This window comes from Teleopsis dalmanni, chromosome 1 (genome assembly GCF_002237135.1).
Source record: "Teleopsis dalmanni isolate 2A chromosome 1, ASM223713v2, whole genome shotgun sequence".
Lineage (NCBI taxonomy): Eukaryota > Metazoa > Arthropoda > Insecta > Diptera > Diopsidae > Teleopsis > Teleopsis dalmanni.
In genome coordinates, this window is record NC_051846.1 from 78,276,262 (window position 1) to 78,295,357 (window position 19,096).

A 19,096-nucleotide genomic window follows, 5' to 3' on the forward strand; every position below is an offset into this window, starting at 1 on the left:
ATGAACGCGGTACTTAATTATGCCTACATAAATGCTAATTACATACATTATTTTATTAAAATAAAATAAAATTAAGAACTAATAAATAAATACTAGGAAAAATATTGATCACAAACAGACAGACAGACTGATTATTCTATAAATATTCGCTGATTATTTGTATACACGTTACACATTTATTCAGATATTCAGATATTTAGACGCTCCCTTAGGATAACACTCACATACTAATACATACATACTTATACTGTTAATTAAATAATTCTTATAAATATAAACTAAGTAATATTTATAATTCACTTTTTTTACGTATATATTGGTTTTACTTTTTGATACAAAATATTGATTGCAATATTTTTTATATAAAATATTCTGCCATAAAACACAATTTAATTGCAATGTATACAGATTTCACGTATTAATTGAATTACATACATATATACTTTTTTTCATCTCAAAATGATACTAAAATGTACAAACTGGATCTAAAATTGCAATGCACATAATATTGCTTTATATTATATAGCAAACTTTTGTATATTTTATCTTGTGTGTAGAATTTTGCACAGTTTTTAAATTAATTAAATTATAATAAAATAGCGTTGCATCTACAAAATGATAATATAGCAAATTAATTACATTTGTTCATGAATTACTAAAGAATGCCATTAAATTTCAAAACAATATTAATAATTTACAAAAGAAATAAAATCTTTTTGATTGCTTCGATAGCATTGATGATTACACTTTCGTAACTCATTCCTACAATATTCAAATACACTCCTAATTAAGCATAACAATAACAAATCACAGCAAATCGGCAAAAATACCACCAAACCATGCCATATATAAAGGCAGCAGATACAGTAACAGTGCACGCCGTAATGACATACGTTGTGGCTTCGAATTGCCACCGGCACTCCCACTTGTTTTAGTATTAAGTTCGTCGTCATCATCATTGTCAGCATTGTGACTGTTATTGTCATCTTCGCCGACTACATTGGTCTCATGCCCAGCACCACTAGTACCACCAGTGGTGTGTGTAATGACAGAACCACCACCACCTCCAATATGTATATCCTCATCGACCTCTGTATCCTCATCGTCAACATTATTGACTCGCACTGATGGGCGATCTGTGTGATCTGGTTTATGACTTGGTGTAAATGGACTACCGCTTATTCCAGAACCTTCATCATCATCTTCATCATCACTACCACCACCAGAACCTGAACCGCTACCATAAAAGGCATCTTCTAAAAATAAATAGAATTAATTTAATTAATAAGTTGACACAAGGAATTGTTAATTGAATATAGAAAAGTAGAATAATGCAAAATTATATACATTTGAGAGAGTATAAACTAATATTAAATTTTTACAGTGTAATCTCATATAAATAGTAGTATTACACAGAATTTTAGCTTAGTATGAACATTCTGTGAATCTTCGTATCAATCAAGCTGACTAGTCTTTTATAAGATACCTAGCTATTTGTTTAATGTTCTTGCTTGAGATACCATTCTAAGCATTTATCAAGATATTAAGATTTATTAAACGGACCTTGATAAGAACAGACGAGGCACAAACAGAGTAGATCTAAAGTACTTTTTTTTTTATTCTCTTCAGAACTTCGACAGTTATTATTTATAAGCAGTGTTTTTCTGTTGTAACCAGCTGGGAACTGCTTGTAAAGTACTTTTGGAAAGTGTCGAATGGCACTTCGTCGTCGCTGGCGACGAGTGGCGCCGAGGCGTAGATCCGGCCGTTCTCAGAACCATTTGTAAGCTTCATATTTTCTGCAAGTACAACTACAGCAAAATTCAAATTTTATGTGAGTGTGGTATTCATCAGACAATCCAACAGTTAATAAGCTTATACTGGATTCACACGAGAGTTTTGTTTGTAATTTTAGCTGTCAAAAATTTTCTTTTTACACTGAAAGAAACAACAATTGACAGCTAAAATTACAAACATAACTGCTAATATTACAAACTCTTGTGTGAATCCAATATTAGAAAACCTGATTTTCATTTAATTTAATTAGCTCTGTAACCTAGTTCTGCAAATTGGTAATTTATATTAGAGCAGTTTGATATTAAATTGCTCTATATAATAAGATTTCATGGACAGCTTGCAAAAATGGCAAGAATGCCATTTTATATATTAAAAGTAAATAAAGAAAATTGGTTTAGAATTATTCTAAAAAGTGCGGTGACAGTTCTTAAAAAGGGTTTTCAGTTAACAATTAATATTCTCAGAAAATATGAATCATCTCTCTCTGTTGTGCAGCCTATCACTTTTCTAAAAGAAAAGTAAGATATATACGAGTACGATATAGATCAGGATAGCTGTCAAATACATATAAGCTATTTTGTTTTCTGTCTACAGTAACAATATTATAGTTTCTAAAAGTTTCTTTAAAAAAAAAATATATACCTATAAAAAAAATAAGATGCCTAATTGGCTCACTGCGAGTAGCTCTCTACAATAAATACAAACTGATATAAGATTCTGTGAACTTGAGTATAATCTCTAAATTACTGAAATCGTGAACAATAGACAAACCTTGATCAGTCCAATCAACGTCTTGCCCAGTATAAGCACTACGCAAGTGGTTGACAGCATTTTTCAAATAATATAATTGTGTAGCAACTAGAGAAGTTTGTCGTGTACTCGCTGGATTGCCAGGAAATTCAGGATTTCGACCATGTTCAGTAGTAACAGAATGCATATATCTAAAAATAGAAAGAAAATTAATTTAACATTTTTTATCTCATATAAAAAAACAAAGCTTTGTACTAACCTATCGATTGTATGTCCATTCCAACACATGCCATCCACATCTGATGATGATGAAATCTCATCATTAGCACAAATTTGGTGTGGTAAATTTGACCAGAATTTTTTAGAGTCCTTCACACGTTGACGAATATCACGCACCAATTTATCTAAAATTGGATCGCGACCAGAATAATCATCATTATCGTTTTTACGATTTTGTTGTTTACGTTTCTGATTACGATTGCGATTATTGTTGTTGTTGTTGTTGTTGTTGTTACCATTATTGCGTGTAGAGCTATCACCATTTTTATCATCGCGTGAACCTGGTTCTGCGGCACGTCTTTCACGTAGCACTATCGCTTCATCGAGAGCAGCATCGATATCTAAAATATCTGATTCGATTTGTTCATTTAGTGTATCTAATGTTGCAGCACGTTTTTTCACATATTTTGTATCTTCTGTGCTAACAGCAAATTTAGGATTAACTGCACGACTAGTACGACCAAGTATTGGACGACCGCAACCTTGGAACACACGATTCGTTATATCCACGCCGGAATCCTAAAAGTAGATAAACAAAGATTATTGTAAAATAATTAATTGGATATCTATCTACATATTTCTGTGTATATGTATATGTATATGTATATAAGTATATAAAAAATTAATAGTATTTTGTTCTAATTTTAATTGTTTATTTTGGGTTTTGCTGAAATCATTATTAACCATTTTATTTTATTTTTCAGTGGCTTTCATTTGTAAACAAAACATCGACATGTGTTTTATTTACAGAAAATCATGATTTTCAGATAATTTTTTTTCTGCTGATTGATTTATTTACGCAGCTCTTGTGAATTACCTCAACTGTAACTTCTAAAGTATTTGCTATATATTTATTTATGTATGTTTATCATATTGTATATATGTTACTCATATACATGTAAGGTATATGTAAAGAATTTATATTCGTTGTCATGAGAAACGTTATCTAGGTATTTATCTGATTTCCTGTAATTGATACTTCATATAAAAAGGTATTTTCCATTGCAAGCCGTTTCTATGATTTTTATTTTATTTTTGTTTTTAGTTTTATGATAGTTACTGTGTGCAGTATGCAGTACGTTGCAGTTTCGCTTTCATTCAGTTAGGCAACATACATATACTCGCACTGATATCATCGATAACGACACCAACAATAAAATTATTACAAATGCGGTTAAAACTGTATGTATGAAACCTGATAGTTTTAATAGATAAAAGTAATCAAAGTTTTACTACTTTACACTTTCAGTACAACGACCACCTTTGTTGGTGGGAGAAACCCCAGTCATTGAGGAGCAAAGTGGCAAAAAAAAAATAATAAAAAATATGTAAAAAGAATCCTATGAGAATAAAACACTTTTTTATCAGTTTTTATTTATGAGATGTTCATAACGAATGTAGGTTAATTAAATGTAGAAAAAAAATAGCTCCCGAAGAAGTGCAATCAAAAAAGAGAAATTTATATATATTTTTGTAGCTCCCTTTAATAGAAAATTTAAAGGGAGTTATATTCAGTAGACATAATCCATATAAAAACCTCGTCGAGTTTTTTAATTTTATACCCTGAAGAGGCGGCAGTTAAGAAATAATTATAGTTTCATTCTGTTGGACATTTACTAATCATGAATTTGATGCATTTTTAAATACGATTATAATGATTATTTATGGGATACACTGGGACTACAAAATAATTTTAAATGATTATTATGTATGGTTAATGGAACGGTTTTTGTTTGAATAGCATTGTGTCAAGATAGTTTAGTAATAGTGTTTCGATTTATTTAATTTGTTCTGGACAAGTAAATGTGAAGAAGAAACAGTACTTAATCAGCTCATATAATGGTTTCAAAAGAGAAACAACATCACCAGCAAATATACTAATAAAGATAACCAAGGTCCACTTAGATGATCTCTCGAACTTTATCTGAAATACTGAATGAATTAACAATGACAGCATTTGGAATTATACTGGAAACAAGGGCTAGTTTAAGTCGCATTCTCTGGCAGTTTTAACTTAACTTAAACCACATATTTAAAAAAAAATTTAAAAAATAAATAAGAATCACAAAAAAATTAAGAATAAACACTTTGAAATAAATAGTCTTAAAGAACAATAAGAATAAAAGACCTAACACTAACAACCGCTTTTACAACATGGCAATAAAGGAAAATGCTGCTGAAAGTTTATAGGTTACATATTTGGTAATAAAGGGTTGAATTAATTGTTGGATTACGGTTAATTATGAATTCTAAATAAGAACATTGTTATTGAATATTTACGAAATTGTGTTTTAAGAAATTAAACTACTAAATAATAGTATATTCTAATGTGAGAAAGTCTATAAAGCAATTTACTTGCTTAACTATTATATTGAAGATTGAAAGATGTCTCAGTCGCATGATACCCTTTTTGAAAATAATTAACATAATTATTTTGAGCGAGAGAGAGAGAGATAGAAAGAGAGAGAGAGAAAGAGGGAGAGATAGATAGAAAGGGAGGGAGGGAGAGGGAGAGAGAAAGATAGAAAGAGAAAGAGGGAGAGAAAGAGAGCGAGAGAAAGAGAGAGATTTGACATTAAAATCCTCAAGTAATCAAACTATGATTGAACACATAAATTTCTACATGTAAAAATAACGTAACATGATAACAGTGGTGTACTTTATTACTATTTTACTATTTTATTGGTCTATCAAGTAAATCAATAATATCAGTTTTGATTAATGTTACACTAAACAAATATAGCTACAAGGCAAACTAATTTATTTTTAATTCGGAGTGTTCTCGATACAGAGCTCCTTAAGAAATCATTTGCAAGAGTGTTCTAGAAGCTCAAAATATCACTGATCATAATTATATGTTATTGAATGGATTTGGCATATGTATACTGTAATAATTGCTACATGATTTAAAAATTCTAATTATTCATTATTAGAAGGTTTACGAACAGTTGCGAAAAAACACAAAATTAATTATTATTAACATATATAAATATTAATATAATAAGTTACTAATATTGATTAGTAAATTACTCTTTCGGCGACCAAAAAAACGATGGAAAGACAGTGTGCAGCAGGACTTCGAAGAAATGAACACAAGAAATTGGAAAACAAAAGCAAAAAACAGAGAAGATTGGAAGACTGTTGTTAAACAGGCTTAGATCTTAAATGGACTGTATAGTCACCGTGATGATGATGAAATCACTCTTTCAAAAATAAAATATTTTAAACATCACATTTACAACACAACATTTAAAATAAATTATTATGCTTTTGACAAATTAATAACACTTAAAATTTACTACTATAATACATTTTTAGTATTCTTTAAAGATCCCTAAAAAACATCTATATATAAAAAAATATCTATATAATTTTTAAAGAGATATTCTAAATGCATTCCCATTTCTCGGCAAATAACATTCCCTATAGAACTCTTTGAGCCGTCTTTTAAGGAGCGTTTGTTTCTAAATAGAAACTTTTAGGTCAAAGAGACCTAAAATTTCCGTTTGTTTCTATCATTGCCAATCATTAATGTATATGAAGTATTAGATATGCGAAAATATCTATTGCCAAAAATATTTAAAACATAGAGATTAAATTTAATAAATTAGAAATTACAACGATTAATATGTATTAATAATTTGTTTATAATTAAATAACTACTAATTAGGATTTAAGGAATATCACTCATTGAAACATTAAATTACCATTTCATTGCTAAACAAATTAAATAAAAAATGTTAACAAATTTTTATTAAAAGATTTTTTTATTATTGCATCATCGCTACTGTTAAACAAATTTTAAGAATTATTTATTTATTTAAGAAATTAGCAAACAGATTTGATATTTTTATTTATTTTTTAAGTAAACATGATCATCAAAGAGCAAACGAATAAGAGTAGAGTAAGGAACCAATAAATTATGAATTCAATTATTTATGGACGTCAAAGCTAAACTTTACATATAAGCGTGAACTGAATAATTTAAAGGAATTGTGTACTGCAAAAATAAAATAAAAAATATAAACAAATTTAATTTTTTTTCTTATAATACTTCAATATGGCAAAGTTTGGTGCTTAAATGAACATAAAATACAATGAAAGTGTAGAATGAATTTGGAATTTTAATAGGAAATAAAATATTTGGCGAAAAATAAGAATAAATGCCCATTAGAAGTAATAAAAAGAAATTTTTAGATAAAAATTTTTAACCTGAGGGAACTCAATCCTGTAAAAGAGATTATTAGGTGACTGTCACCTATTACTTATATTAGAGATTATTAGATATTACATTTTGGTTGGTTAAGAATAGGAATAGGAATAAACGGGGTACTAGCTCTCAACGGACCGGAGCACTGCGACCATGATTGATCTTTTGTGGTACAACAGACCCTAACCGAACAGAAGAAAAGATAACAAACATGAAACAAAAAATAGTTTATATTGTAATGATTATTATTATATATTCTATATGTACGAGTCGTGTACCCTAGTTTGATATTTTTAAGTATTTGCTTTTTTACTTAATCATTTATTATTTAATTATCAAATATTGCATAGATTTTTAATATAATTTTTTATAATATCATTAATTGATAGGTTGTCATATAAAGAAAAGATTAATAGTTTATTAAACCTTTGTATTATTTTATTGAAGCATTAAATAAGTAAACGAAGAAAACAGTTTAATATACCTATATTATAATATAAGTTGTAGATTTCCGGATTTATTTTTAAATTAAAAGATAAGCTATAAATTAAGACTAATAATATTTGAAAACAATCCCCGAGTAATCTGAAGTAAGATATTGTTGTTTGAGGAATCTATATAGTAAAACTTCTTAAAAATAAGGTTAGGTTGTCACAGCAGTGATATATAAAGCACAAAAAATATAAATCACTATTTATAAAACGAAAGAATATAGAACGAAGAGTTATAACTAAAAAAGACCCATAACCTGTTATTATTTATAGAAAAGCGGGAAGCTTTTATAAATTTTGATATATCTTTATTATAATGAGAATGCATGGATGGGAAAACATTTTTAAAACCTAGGCTTTCCGAAAAGCAATATTTGGGTTAGTGCAATGTAGAACCTGACACTACTGCATATTTATAACCAGACAATAGTATTCTGTGCATATAAAGAAATAAGCATTTTAGTTCATAAATACCCAAATGTAGTCCTCTAAACTAAAAACGAGACCTAAATAGAGCACACAACGATTCTAAGGACTTCGACACATTGATATAACTTATGTATACCATAAAACTACTTTTGTAGTGAATGATATTTTTAATGATATACGTAATTGGCAGCAAATGTTATTATATTAAATTGATATTATTAAGATACATACCATTTAGATAATGGACTAATTTTAATTTTTACAGTCCTGAATTAGTATGATTGAAACAAAAAATTAAAAAATAAAGACTTGAATAGATTGATTTATCAGTGTGTTGTGGTTCATTATCATAGTGTTAGTATATGTGTACATATCTTTCGTGACTAAAAACAAATTTTGAATATTGACTGCATAGTTTTGATGCAGTCCATCATAAAATCCTAATTTTATACCGTCAATTTATTATTTGTGTCGATTTCTGCAACACTTTCTTGTTAGAAGAAAATAGAGTATGTAACCTCTACTTTAATTTTCGTGATAAAAACACAATCAGAGTCACACATCAAATAAACAATGAATGAGACAACATTATACACATTTGTTTTATAAGAAACTTGGTTTCCTTGGACTTCCTTTACAAAAGATTAAACACACATAGGTTATATGATGTAGGTTAGGTTGGATCGGCCAGGCAGGCTGTACAACATTATACGCAACTTTTTTTTTATAAGAAACTTGGTTTCTTTGGACTTAAAGATTTAACAAACAGTTGATATAGGTTAGGTAGATCGGCCAGGCTGACTATATGATACAACATTATACGCATTTTTTATAAGAAACTTTGTTTTGCCTTGGAGTGTGTTTTACTAACGATTTAACAAATAGTTGATATAGGTTTGGTTAGACCGGACAGCCTAGCTGTAAACAAAGTTAAATCCATGGGTGTAGAAAAATTCTAAGAATTTAAGAATAGAGAAATAATAGCTGTACCAAAAAGGAAAAATATTTGAATTAATAAAATTGTTTTTAAATAAAATAATTCAGATAGTTGATTTTGAATAAAAAAATTTAGAGTGCTTTTTGCCCCACGCAATATATATATTTTATTTTATAATTTTATTATAAAAGAGAAACTATTATATATATATGTATATTTATATATATATATATATATATGCATATATATTTATGTAAGTATGTAATTATATGCAGTAACTAAAACCACACAAATCTAAATTAATTTCCTGATTTTTAGTTTTAAATAATACAATATATACATACATATGTTTATATATACAATTATATATATAGTTTTTTATTATTTTCACCTATTTGGTTTTAAATGATTTATTCTGTTATTCAATTAGCTTATAACCGCATAAAACATTAACAAAATTCATTGAAAACTCTCAGAGTTAAAAATAACAAAACTGAGATGTTTACAATTTATGACATGACTGGTTTATGTTTTTATTTCTAACAAAATTATTATTCAGGTTTTTAATTTGTTTCAGTTTTTATAACATCATCGTATCATACACTTTTAATGTTATAAACGGCGGACTATGAATATACATACATATGAGTATGGTATATTTTTTAATGAATGAATGTTATATTTGCATATATTTAAAATTTAATTTACATAGACGAAAAGTTTTAATTAAAAAACAATTTTTATAATAAATAATTTAAAATTCTAATAAAAGCAAAATGTTACAATCAACACAAGAAGATTTTTACTCACTTGAAAATTCATAATCGCCTCTGAAATTTTAATGTTTATCGGTTCCACAACCATCACAATATTGAATGAACCCAGCAATCGTTCGGCTAGTTTATCCATTGCCAATGCAAAGTTCTCCCATTCGACGTCGAACTCATTGAAGTAGTGCAGGCAACCTTTGATCACGTTGACACAATAATTGGTACAGGGCTTTTCTGCGTAACCTTTGCAAGCTCCGCAATGTGCCATTTTTGTGAGTGCAGCTGTACAATCGGCATTTAGACGTACCTTCATTTTATTAGATATTTGTTTATAGATTAATTAATTGTAAATTATTAAAAATATTTCTTACACTTACATTAATTAATTTTTTTGATACTTCGGCTGCAGTTGCAAGTGCTTGTCCATATGTACGGGTAGCGACAAAAGAACGTTTGATTTGAACAGATAATTTATCTGGTACATCACCGAAAGGTTTGAGTTCCTTCATGTGTTCACTGACGCAGCGGAGATATCTGTAAATGAGTAGTATAGATTGAATATTCTGTAAGGCAAAAGGCATATTTAAAAAGATATTTTTATAGATTATGATCTATTTCTTTGTTGGTCTACGTTTTATTTTAGGCATTATCTTAATAGTAATAACAATAACAATTACAAATAAAATAAAATAGAAAAATTAAAATAATAGTCCAGTGGTCTAAACTCTTTTTTTCAAAATAAAAAAACGAACTAATTAATTTTAAAAATAAATTATAACATAACCAAGAGAAAATGATATAGATTATATTATTATATATTATTATTATATTATTATTATTATATTATTATTATTGTATATATATTAATATACACTATTATATTATATATTATACACTATATATTATACACTATCATTGATGTAAATATTACTCTTTATACAATTATAAAGTATAAATATTATAAATAATTATAATTATAAATATTATATATTATTGTATATTATTATATATTATATATACTATATATATATTATATAGGTACGTATCATTGATGTCAATCTTACTCTATATACAATCATAAAGTTTTTGACAAGTTTGAGACTGTATAATATTTTTAATTATATGGTTTATTAAATTATTATTAATTTAATTATGAGTGAGTTAACACTAAAATTAATTTTAAAGTTAACTAAGAATAAGGAACTGGGCTACTGGGTCCTCCGCCCTAGGTTCATTAAATTTTATTAATATTATAGCAATCAGAATAGGAATGTTGTATACAAAAATTTGTAAGTTTTTTATATAATTTTTTTTAATTCTTGAATTTTAGAAAAATATTTAATAATATAAGTGTTAAAATGACAAAAATTAGACAAAATTTTAAAATTTTACAAAATATAGACTATATTCCCATGTTTAAAGCAATGATAATCCATGGTATCACAACTAGCCATTTATCGAGCTCAAGTCGACTTTTGGTACAAAGCCGCCATTCCAATCTAACCAAACTTAAGTTTAAGATAAATGTGGAATAATTATTAACTTTAATAATATATTTTATTAATAGCACAGTATATAAAATTAGACAATATGCAACAGAATTAACCTTTCAGTGGGCATAAAAATCGTGCTTTATTTTATTACAGTTTTAATCTCGAACTTTAATAGCACACAATAAGAAAATAGAGACAAAGAGCATTTTGTATGGACCGATTAGAATCTATCATTGAATTTAACTGTCATTTTTTTATCGATATCCATACAACAAAATTAATAATAGTTTATAAAGAAAATAGAAAAAATAGACGAAAACTGATTTGACAAAACTATAGGTCAAATCGATCTGTCATTCTAATATAGTTAAGAACCCATATATATAATATAAATTTGAAAAAAATCCAAAACTGATAAAGTGGATATTATATATATTATATTTAACATATAAAAGCTTGATATATGGTTATGGAAATTCAAAAGTGGCTGCATTCCAACAAAATCTGGCCACCTCAAGGAAGGAAACAAGAATCTTCCTTCCATTGTTAGCAGTAGCAAATTTTGTGTTAAAATACCACGATTTCAAGGTATCAATTTCATTGACTGACAGTTTTACAATTGTTTGGTTTTATGGCCACATACTTTAGGAAACCAATGGTTTTTGTTAAAAAAAAGTTATTTTTTCTTTATTTGGTTTAACAAAATCTTACAAAAATCTTTAAAAACGCACAAATCCATAAAACCGCAAAGCGCGTACGTTTACGTTTTTTTAAAATGATCCAAATTCCTGAGTGTGAGCCATAAACTGTAATATGAGGTCCCAAAGCAGAGTGTTTTGCTCTGCTGCTATTGTTGTTGTTGTTGTTGTTTATAAAGTACATTAACCTGGCTGTAAGGTACACCAAACAAAGTTGAACAAAGTGTTCATTCGTATGTGGTCAAAACAATTACAACATCAACAAAAAAAAGAAAGACAAAATGCCAACAAATGAACATACAAGCAGAACGCCTGAGCGAAGGAGCACTTTGACCATAACTGGTGAAAGAGGAGACGAACGGTGGTGGTGTCAGTTACGTTCGTAGTTTGCTGTGAGCTTGGCCAAGTGCTAACAGTGAACTTCTTAAATTTCTACTTAAACAGAAAATCACTAAAAATCAAAACATTTAAAAGGCGACTAAGGCGTAACCAGTCTCGTATTACAAGCACGCAGCTCGAGAGCAGGGAAAAGTGGGCGCCATAATGTCGAATTGATGTTACCATTTTCCTTTAATAAGCACGAAAAAAGAAAAAATTTAACAAAAAATGACTCCAAAAGGAATTCAAGTCACTGTTGACAGTTTAACACTCACAAAATGAAGTACAAACGCACGCATGTTGGAGACGGGAACTTAGGCAGCTTACACCAATCAAAAGCGGAAGAATTAAAATAAATTGGCATAGAAAATCTTTTGTTGTTAGTTGAGATCCAAAGGCAGTTGTTATGGTCAATAGCAAATTGTATGCAACAGCAACAGCAACAGCAGCAGCAACTGCAGTACAGCTGTTGCCCTCAATGATTCTCCGCTGTTGGTTGGTCTAAGCGTAACTAAGGCGCTCAGTCAAGTGTGCACCTTTATAGTTCCAAAGTGTTGCAGACTTACAAGTGCCACCACTTGAAACCGCCGTACACGTTCGCTGCCTGCTACGTGTCGGGCATGCTTCACAAAGCTCTTGTTACTCTTGTAGCTGTTGTAGTTGTTGTACTTGTTGTAGTTGTTGTTGACTGATTTTTTACGAGATTTTTGTAATGTGGCAATTGTCGCTGTTTTTGTTACTATTAAGCTAACAACATTAAGTCTTAAGCGGCAACAACATTAAATACTTTGGCTGGGCTGTGCCATTTATGTGCTGCGCTGGAAGTGAGTCGTTAGTGCGAACTTTTGTTGGCTGTTGGACTTAAGGTTAAGAAGGATTTTTACGCACACGTTTTCCACTTCTGTAGTCAGCAAACGTAAATGAGCAATTAGCGAAGTATGAACGAACAGATTTATTTTAAATTAAAGACCATGTGAAGGCAATGATATATAGAATGAGTTTAAAAAAAGTTTCATGTTAGAAATGTTATTACTTTTACAACGAAATATATGGAGTGACTTTATAGCCATGGAAACATACAAATGTTTGGGTTCCAATTTCGGTTTTTATATATGCAATATTTTACTTAAACTCATTAGTTGATATGTTAATATAATATTATTAACATTATAAGAAACTAAATAATGGAAAAATATTTTCAATATTATATTATTTTTAATTAATTAATTGAGCACTTTTACTCTCTATTAACTACAGGATTTCTTCACCTCTCTTTACAACTCTTTACGTCTTGACTGGATTATTATTTATCACTTCATCAGACTAAGCAATAATTGACCTCAGATTTGCATATCTCCACGAGATTTAAAAACAATAAAAGGATTTTGTATATATTATAAATGAAATTATATATTAAAAATATATATACACATAGTAGAAAAAGTCTACGGATATTCACAAAATTTTTCTTAACTTACGCATAACTTTTTTAATTTTTACTCAAATTCATTTTTATTTCCTGATTTATTTTAACCCAAGAAACAAGAATAAAGTTCCAATATAAAAACTAAACAGTTATTCTTTAAAAAAAAATTGAACACTATTATATGAAAAAGTAGCAATTTTTGAAGCAGAAAAAGTCTACGGATATTTCTTAATATTTACATTTACCGTTAATTTAAATTCGCTTGCAAGCATAAACGTTTCATTAAATGATGTTTAATTATTAGTTGACTTCCTGAAGAGTCTAAAAATTAATCACTGAATAATAATATTTTTTATATAAGCAACAAATTTTTACAATATAAAATAAGAGACTTGCAATTAGTTTTAGTGAGCGACAAATAACTGTTAAATTTTGGAAAGATGACGTATGCCAAAGAAAAATTGCTGAAGATATTGGTTGTCAATATTCATCTGTGTATAGAGTTATAAATAACTTCAAAGAGACGAGTACTTACGTTTCTAAACCTCGCACTGGCCGCCCCTCATTTCTGTCAAATAGAGAAAGATGTACCATAATCAACCAGATGAAAGTAAATCCAAGAGTAACAGCCTTCAAACTAGCTGGACATAATGTCGAAATACTAGAAAACAAAATATGTCCTGATACTGTGCGGAAAATTTTGAAGAAATGCATGTATTATACCCTGATTGCAGGAAAGAAGCCATACATATCCAGATATAATAGAATAAAATGATTAAGCCGTGCAAGAAAGCATATAAATAAACCTATAAAGTTCTGAATATGAGTTATTTTCTCCGATGAGAGTCAATTTTAAATATTTGGAATCAAAGTTAGAAAACTTGTATGGAGAAAATTATGCACAACCTGTGATAAACCGTAAACAGTAAAACGTGTTGGTGACGGCGTAATGATTTAGGGGTGTATAGCAAGTAATGGTGCGGTTAGACTTGAATTTGTACAAGATACAATGGAGAAATATGGTTTTCTAAATATTCTAAAAACAAATTTGAAAGAAAATGTCAGAATGTTAGGACTTGAGGCAACCTTTTTGTTTCAGCAGGGCAATGACTCTAAGCATACAGCAGTCATAGTACGGATTTGGATGCTGTACTATGCTCTCAGGCAACTTCAAACACTACCAGAATCACCAAACCTTAGTCCTATAGAACATCTGTGGGTTTATTTGGAAAATAAGATTCGCCAGCATATGTTTTCCAGCAAGGATATAGTAAGAAACGTCATCAAGGAAGAATGGCTAGAAATAAACGCACAGGATACTGCAAAGCTGGTTGAGTCCATGCAAAGACGCTTAACAGAGGTTATTAAATGCAGAGGTTATCCCACAGGCTATTAAATTTAAGATTTTTGTGAATTTTATTGTTTTAATGTAAATATTAAGAAATATCCGTAGACTTTTTCTGCTTCCAAAATTGCTACTTTTGCATATAATTGTGTTTAATTTTTTTTTAAAGAATAACTGTTTAGTTTTAATATTGCAACTTTATTGTTGTTTCCTTGTTTAAAATAAATCATGAAATAAAAATGAATTTGAGTAAAAATTAAAAAAGTTATGCGTAATTTTAGAAAAATTTTGTGAATATCCGTAGACTTTTTCTACTATGTGTATATATTAACCTAGAAGTCGATTAGATTTTTCACCACGTCACTGCACTCTTTGAGGATTATTTCCAAGAACACTGATGATAGATATTTATCAATACTCGAAACAGCTGTATGGTCAGCTAAAAATTTAATAAATTAAAATACTATAAAAGAATCTTTGTTGTGGTAGTTTACTACTCTTCGAGAACCTCTTTAATTTATATTTATAATATTACCAATAAATCAATACATAAAAAATTGTTGTGAATAAAAAACAAACAATATATGTATATTTTTGTAAATGATTATAATAATAAATATAAATTCTGAACACTTTATACGGTTTGTACAGAAATGGTAAAAAACTAATATATATAAATGATAAGAACTTAAATTATGTTAATGTAACAATAAATAATTATTAATCTTAAAGTCAATATACTGTACTTATTTTAAAAATTAAGTAAAATTTTTATTATTTAAATTGTTTCAACTTACTTCTCATCGAATTGATGCTGTGCATTAAGTACTTGGAACATTTTTTGGTACAACGTATTAAAGAACTTATCCATGACATCAATGAGATCGACGCGTCCGCGTGCATAATAGTTTTCCAATTCTTTGAATAAATCCGAAAATACATATGAGTTCTGTTGATAAATAATTCCATAAGTGCGTGTGTACATATTGTGAAATTCTACTTTTGATTTGAGTAACAATTTACGGAAGTCCTCTGAAAAGGTATAAAAGGAAATACCAATGTTACTTGAATGTAAAATGTGGAGTAATTTAAGATGAAGTCGATTAAAGTGAAATATTTTGATATTATTACAAAAACTGTCAGAAGATGTCATGTCGGCTTCTCAAGATACAAATTAATGTCACATTTGATTTTGCGCATGCGTCCGTAACTGCGTGTGAGTTCGTGGTTTCCGCCGGCATCTGCTACATTTGTAAAATGCCATCCATCATGTAGGTCTCGAGAGAAGTGCATCATAAATTGTTTAAATAAAAATTATAAAAAAATTTAACAAAAAGGAAATGAATCTGAACATCCGCGAGTACGTATATGCGTGACTGTGCGCATCCACTTGAGACGACGCAACCACGTTTAATAAAATTAACAAGCAAGCAAGCAAGCAAACAAGCGCCCGCATGCGTCCGCATGCGCCGCTTAATATATCAGCCAGCGACCACTTGTGGTGTCACAAATGTTGCCACTGTGTCAGCGTCAAGTGACATATTACAATGTTCGTCTTAGAAAATAGGGAACGAATCACTGATTTTTATTCGTTAGACTAATACGTTAGACTTCAAGTGGGTGTTGATCTATTTGAAGCATGAGCTGATCGTGTGCGCTGATCATGTTCAAAATGCTGGTCTTTAATTTATATTGTATGTAGTATATGAAAATAGCAGACCAAATAGTTTCAGTTAATTGCTGATGTGATAGAAGAACAATGATTTCTGTTTCAATTAAGGTTAGTACATTATTTTATTAGAGTATTTTATTTACAAAAGTCTTTTAAAGACCAATTGGGAAAGGGGGAAAAATGTAGAAAACAGGGTTTTAAATTTAGTAGATTTTATATACATATATCTATATCATACATTTTGCAGATATAAATATTTAATATTTCTTCAATACTGTTACTGTTGCATTGCATAGTATTTTAATAGTTTAAATCAGGGCTATCCAAAACAGATGCGATCGCGGGCCAATACGAGTCACAGTGCAGATTGGCGGGCCACAGAAACAAGTTCAAATACTGTAATAATGTTAAATTTAATTTTATTAATTTATTCATTTGAATTCATTTTTTTGGGACACCATATCAAGGGAAAATTTGCGTAATTCTAGTATATTAGAAACATGTCAAGGGCCACATGTCGCCCGTGGAAAACAGACACTAAGAAGAGAATATTGTGTATAAATATCTAAAACTTTTTAACCAAACTTTATAGTATATAGTGAATGATACGTTCGTAATAATTTAAAATCACGACTTAAAACCATAAGAAATTTAGTATTATAATATTAAGTAATATTTTTAAATACAAGGAATCTCGAAAATTTTAGAGTTTCTTATTCTAACCCACAATCTAAACGCAAGTTTAAGCTGAAATATCTTTATGTTCAATGAACTGAAGAAAAGAATAATAAAAATAAGAAGCAGGTTTGGTCTTCTTTTTAAAGTTTAAATTAACTCCGCATAATAACTGTTTTTAGAATTTATAAAGATATGTAATGTACTCGTAAACACATAAGTCGTCTTTTTTTTTTGATTATTCTGTCTTTATTTGTTCTATTTTTTAGACCCATTTTGAATGTTCTGAGAAAGTGATTCTATGTTTATACTTTATTTGCTCTGAAACTTACCATTAAATTTTTGCGCTTTAGAACTTAGCATGTTTGACATTTTTAAAATTTGTTCTTTGGAGTGTTTTTCCAGGTGCAGACGTGATTGCATAGCCATCTTTGTTTCCATTGCATATGTACAGCATGTACCAACAGAGGATGATTCACAGTATCGAAGTACCATTTCTGAAATAAATTAAAAAAAACAAATGTAAATTGTTATAAAATTTTTTTATTGCTAACAAGCACATAGTAGATTCAATTAATTTACAAATATACGAGTAGTAATGTGTGAAACATTTTAAGGTATTTTTCTTTTTCTACTGAAAATATTTTCTAACTAGATTCATAATATTCACTTTAAGTGCTAAACAAATATCAAAATATGTAGATTATAAAATGAAAAATATGAAAAGAAAACATTGTAGAATAGTAATAAAAGCAGTGGAGTGAAATGGAGTTGAATTTTCCATGAAATGCCACTGCATACAGGAGCACTTAACAAGAATTTCAAAGATTTCCTATGAAATTCTCTGCATTGCAATCCAAATCAACTGAAGCAGCATAACATACATGAATCCATGAGCGTGAAAATAAAAAAAAAATAGAAGAAAAAAATCATTCAAATATATAATTCAGTCCATAGATGTTGATGTTGGGCATAGATTGGGTTAGGGAAGGTATGACAGGCATTTAAGCAGTTTGTTTATTTAAGCATTTAACACATACGCTCCAGTTTCTATTCAAATATCAAAAGCACATATAAATATACACATGCAAACAATTGCATCCAATTGCTGGCCCCAACGAGTTCAGGTAATATGCAAAGAAGGTAGCTCGCTCTCTCACACAAGGTGTGAGGTTCAAATAATTGAAACCAAACCAAGCAACAGAACCAAATCACATTGGAGTTTTCATTTTCACATCACCACTCGTCAAATTCTAATGTGAATATGCTGAATTATGAAGTGGCGAGTTTTATGTGGTGTGGCATGCAACGTAACGTGGCTTCACATTACGATTGACTATAAGCTCTGCAACGGTTGCAATCGTGTCTAAAGTGAAAGAAACAAAATCAATGAAATTTAATGCACACAGACAGAGACTGATGCTGTTAATGTTGGGAGCAGGGAAAGGGCAAGAAGCAGACAAAAATATTTGTAATCAATTAAAGAGATATGTAAACGAATAAATATTGTACAAATACAGTATAAAGATGTTGTGCTGTATCATGTAGATATTAACAGAAACTTCACTTTATGGCAGGTTAATAGAAATTAAAAATTTGTTTATAAATAATGTAAATAATTAAAGAAGAAAACTCAATAAATTTGAACTTTGAATAGAGGGAGATATGTTAAATAGCTTTGCTTTAACAAAAGGAGCAGCAAGGGGGATGGCTCGTAAATAATTTTATGGCAAGAAAATACAGGCA

The 19,096-nt window shown here is 29.0% G+C and overlaps 1 protein-coding gene across 1 annotated transcript; it reads right to left on the reverse strand.

The window, feature by feature from the left end:
• Nucleotides 1-607: 607 nt before the first annotated feature.
• On the reverse strand, nt 608-17,842 carry LOC119670757 (glypican-4-like). Its single transcript, XM_038081158.1, has 7 exons — nt 17,683-17,842; nt 15,801-16,035; nt 10,041-10,197; nt 9,704-9,970; nt 2,807-3,345; nt 2,569-2,738; nt 608-1,256 (listed from the first exon to the last, which is right to left on the reverse strand). Exons 1-7 carry the CDS (start codon nt 17,789-17,791, stop codon nt 808-810), a joined length of 1,926 nt encoding a protein of 641 aa, XP_037937086.1. The 5' UTR covers nt 17,792-17,842; the 3' UTR covers nt 608-807.
• Nucleotides 17,843-19,096: the final 1,254 nt, after the last annotated feature.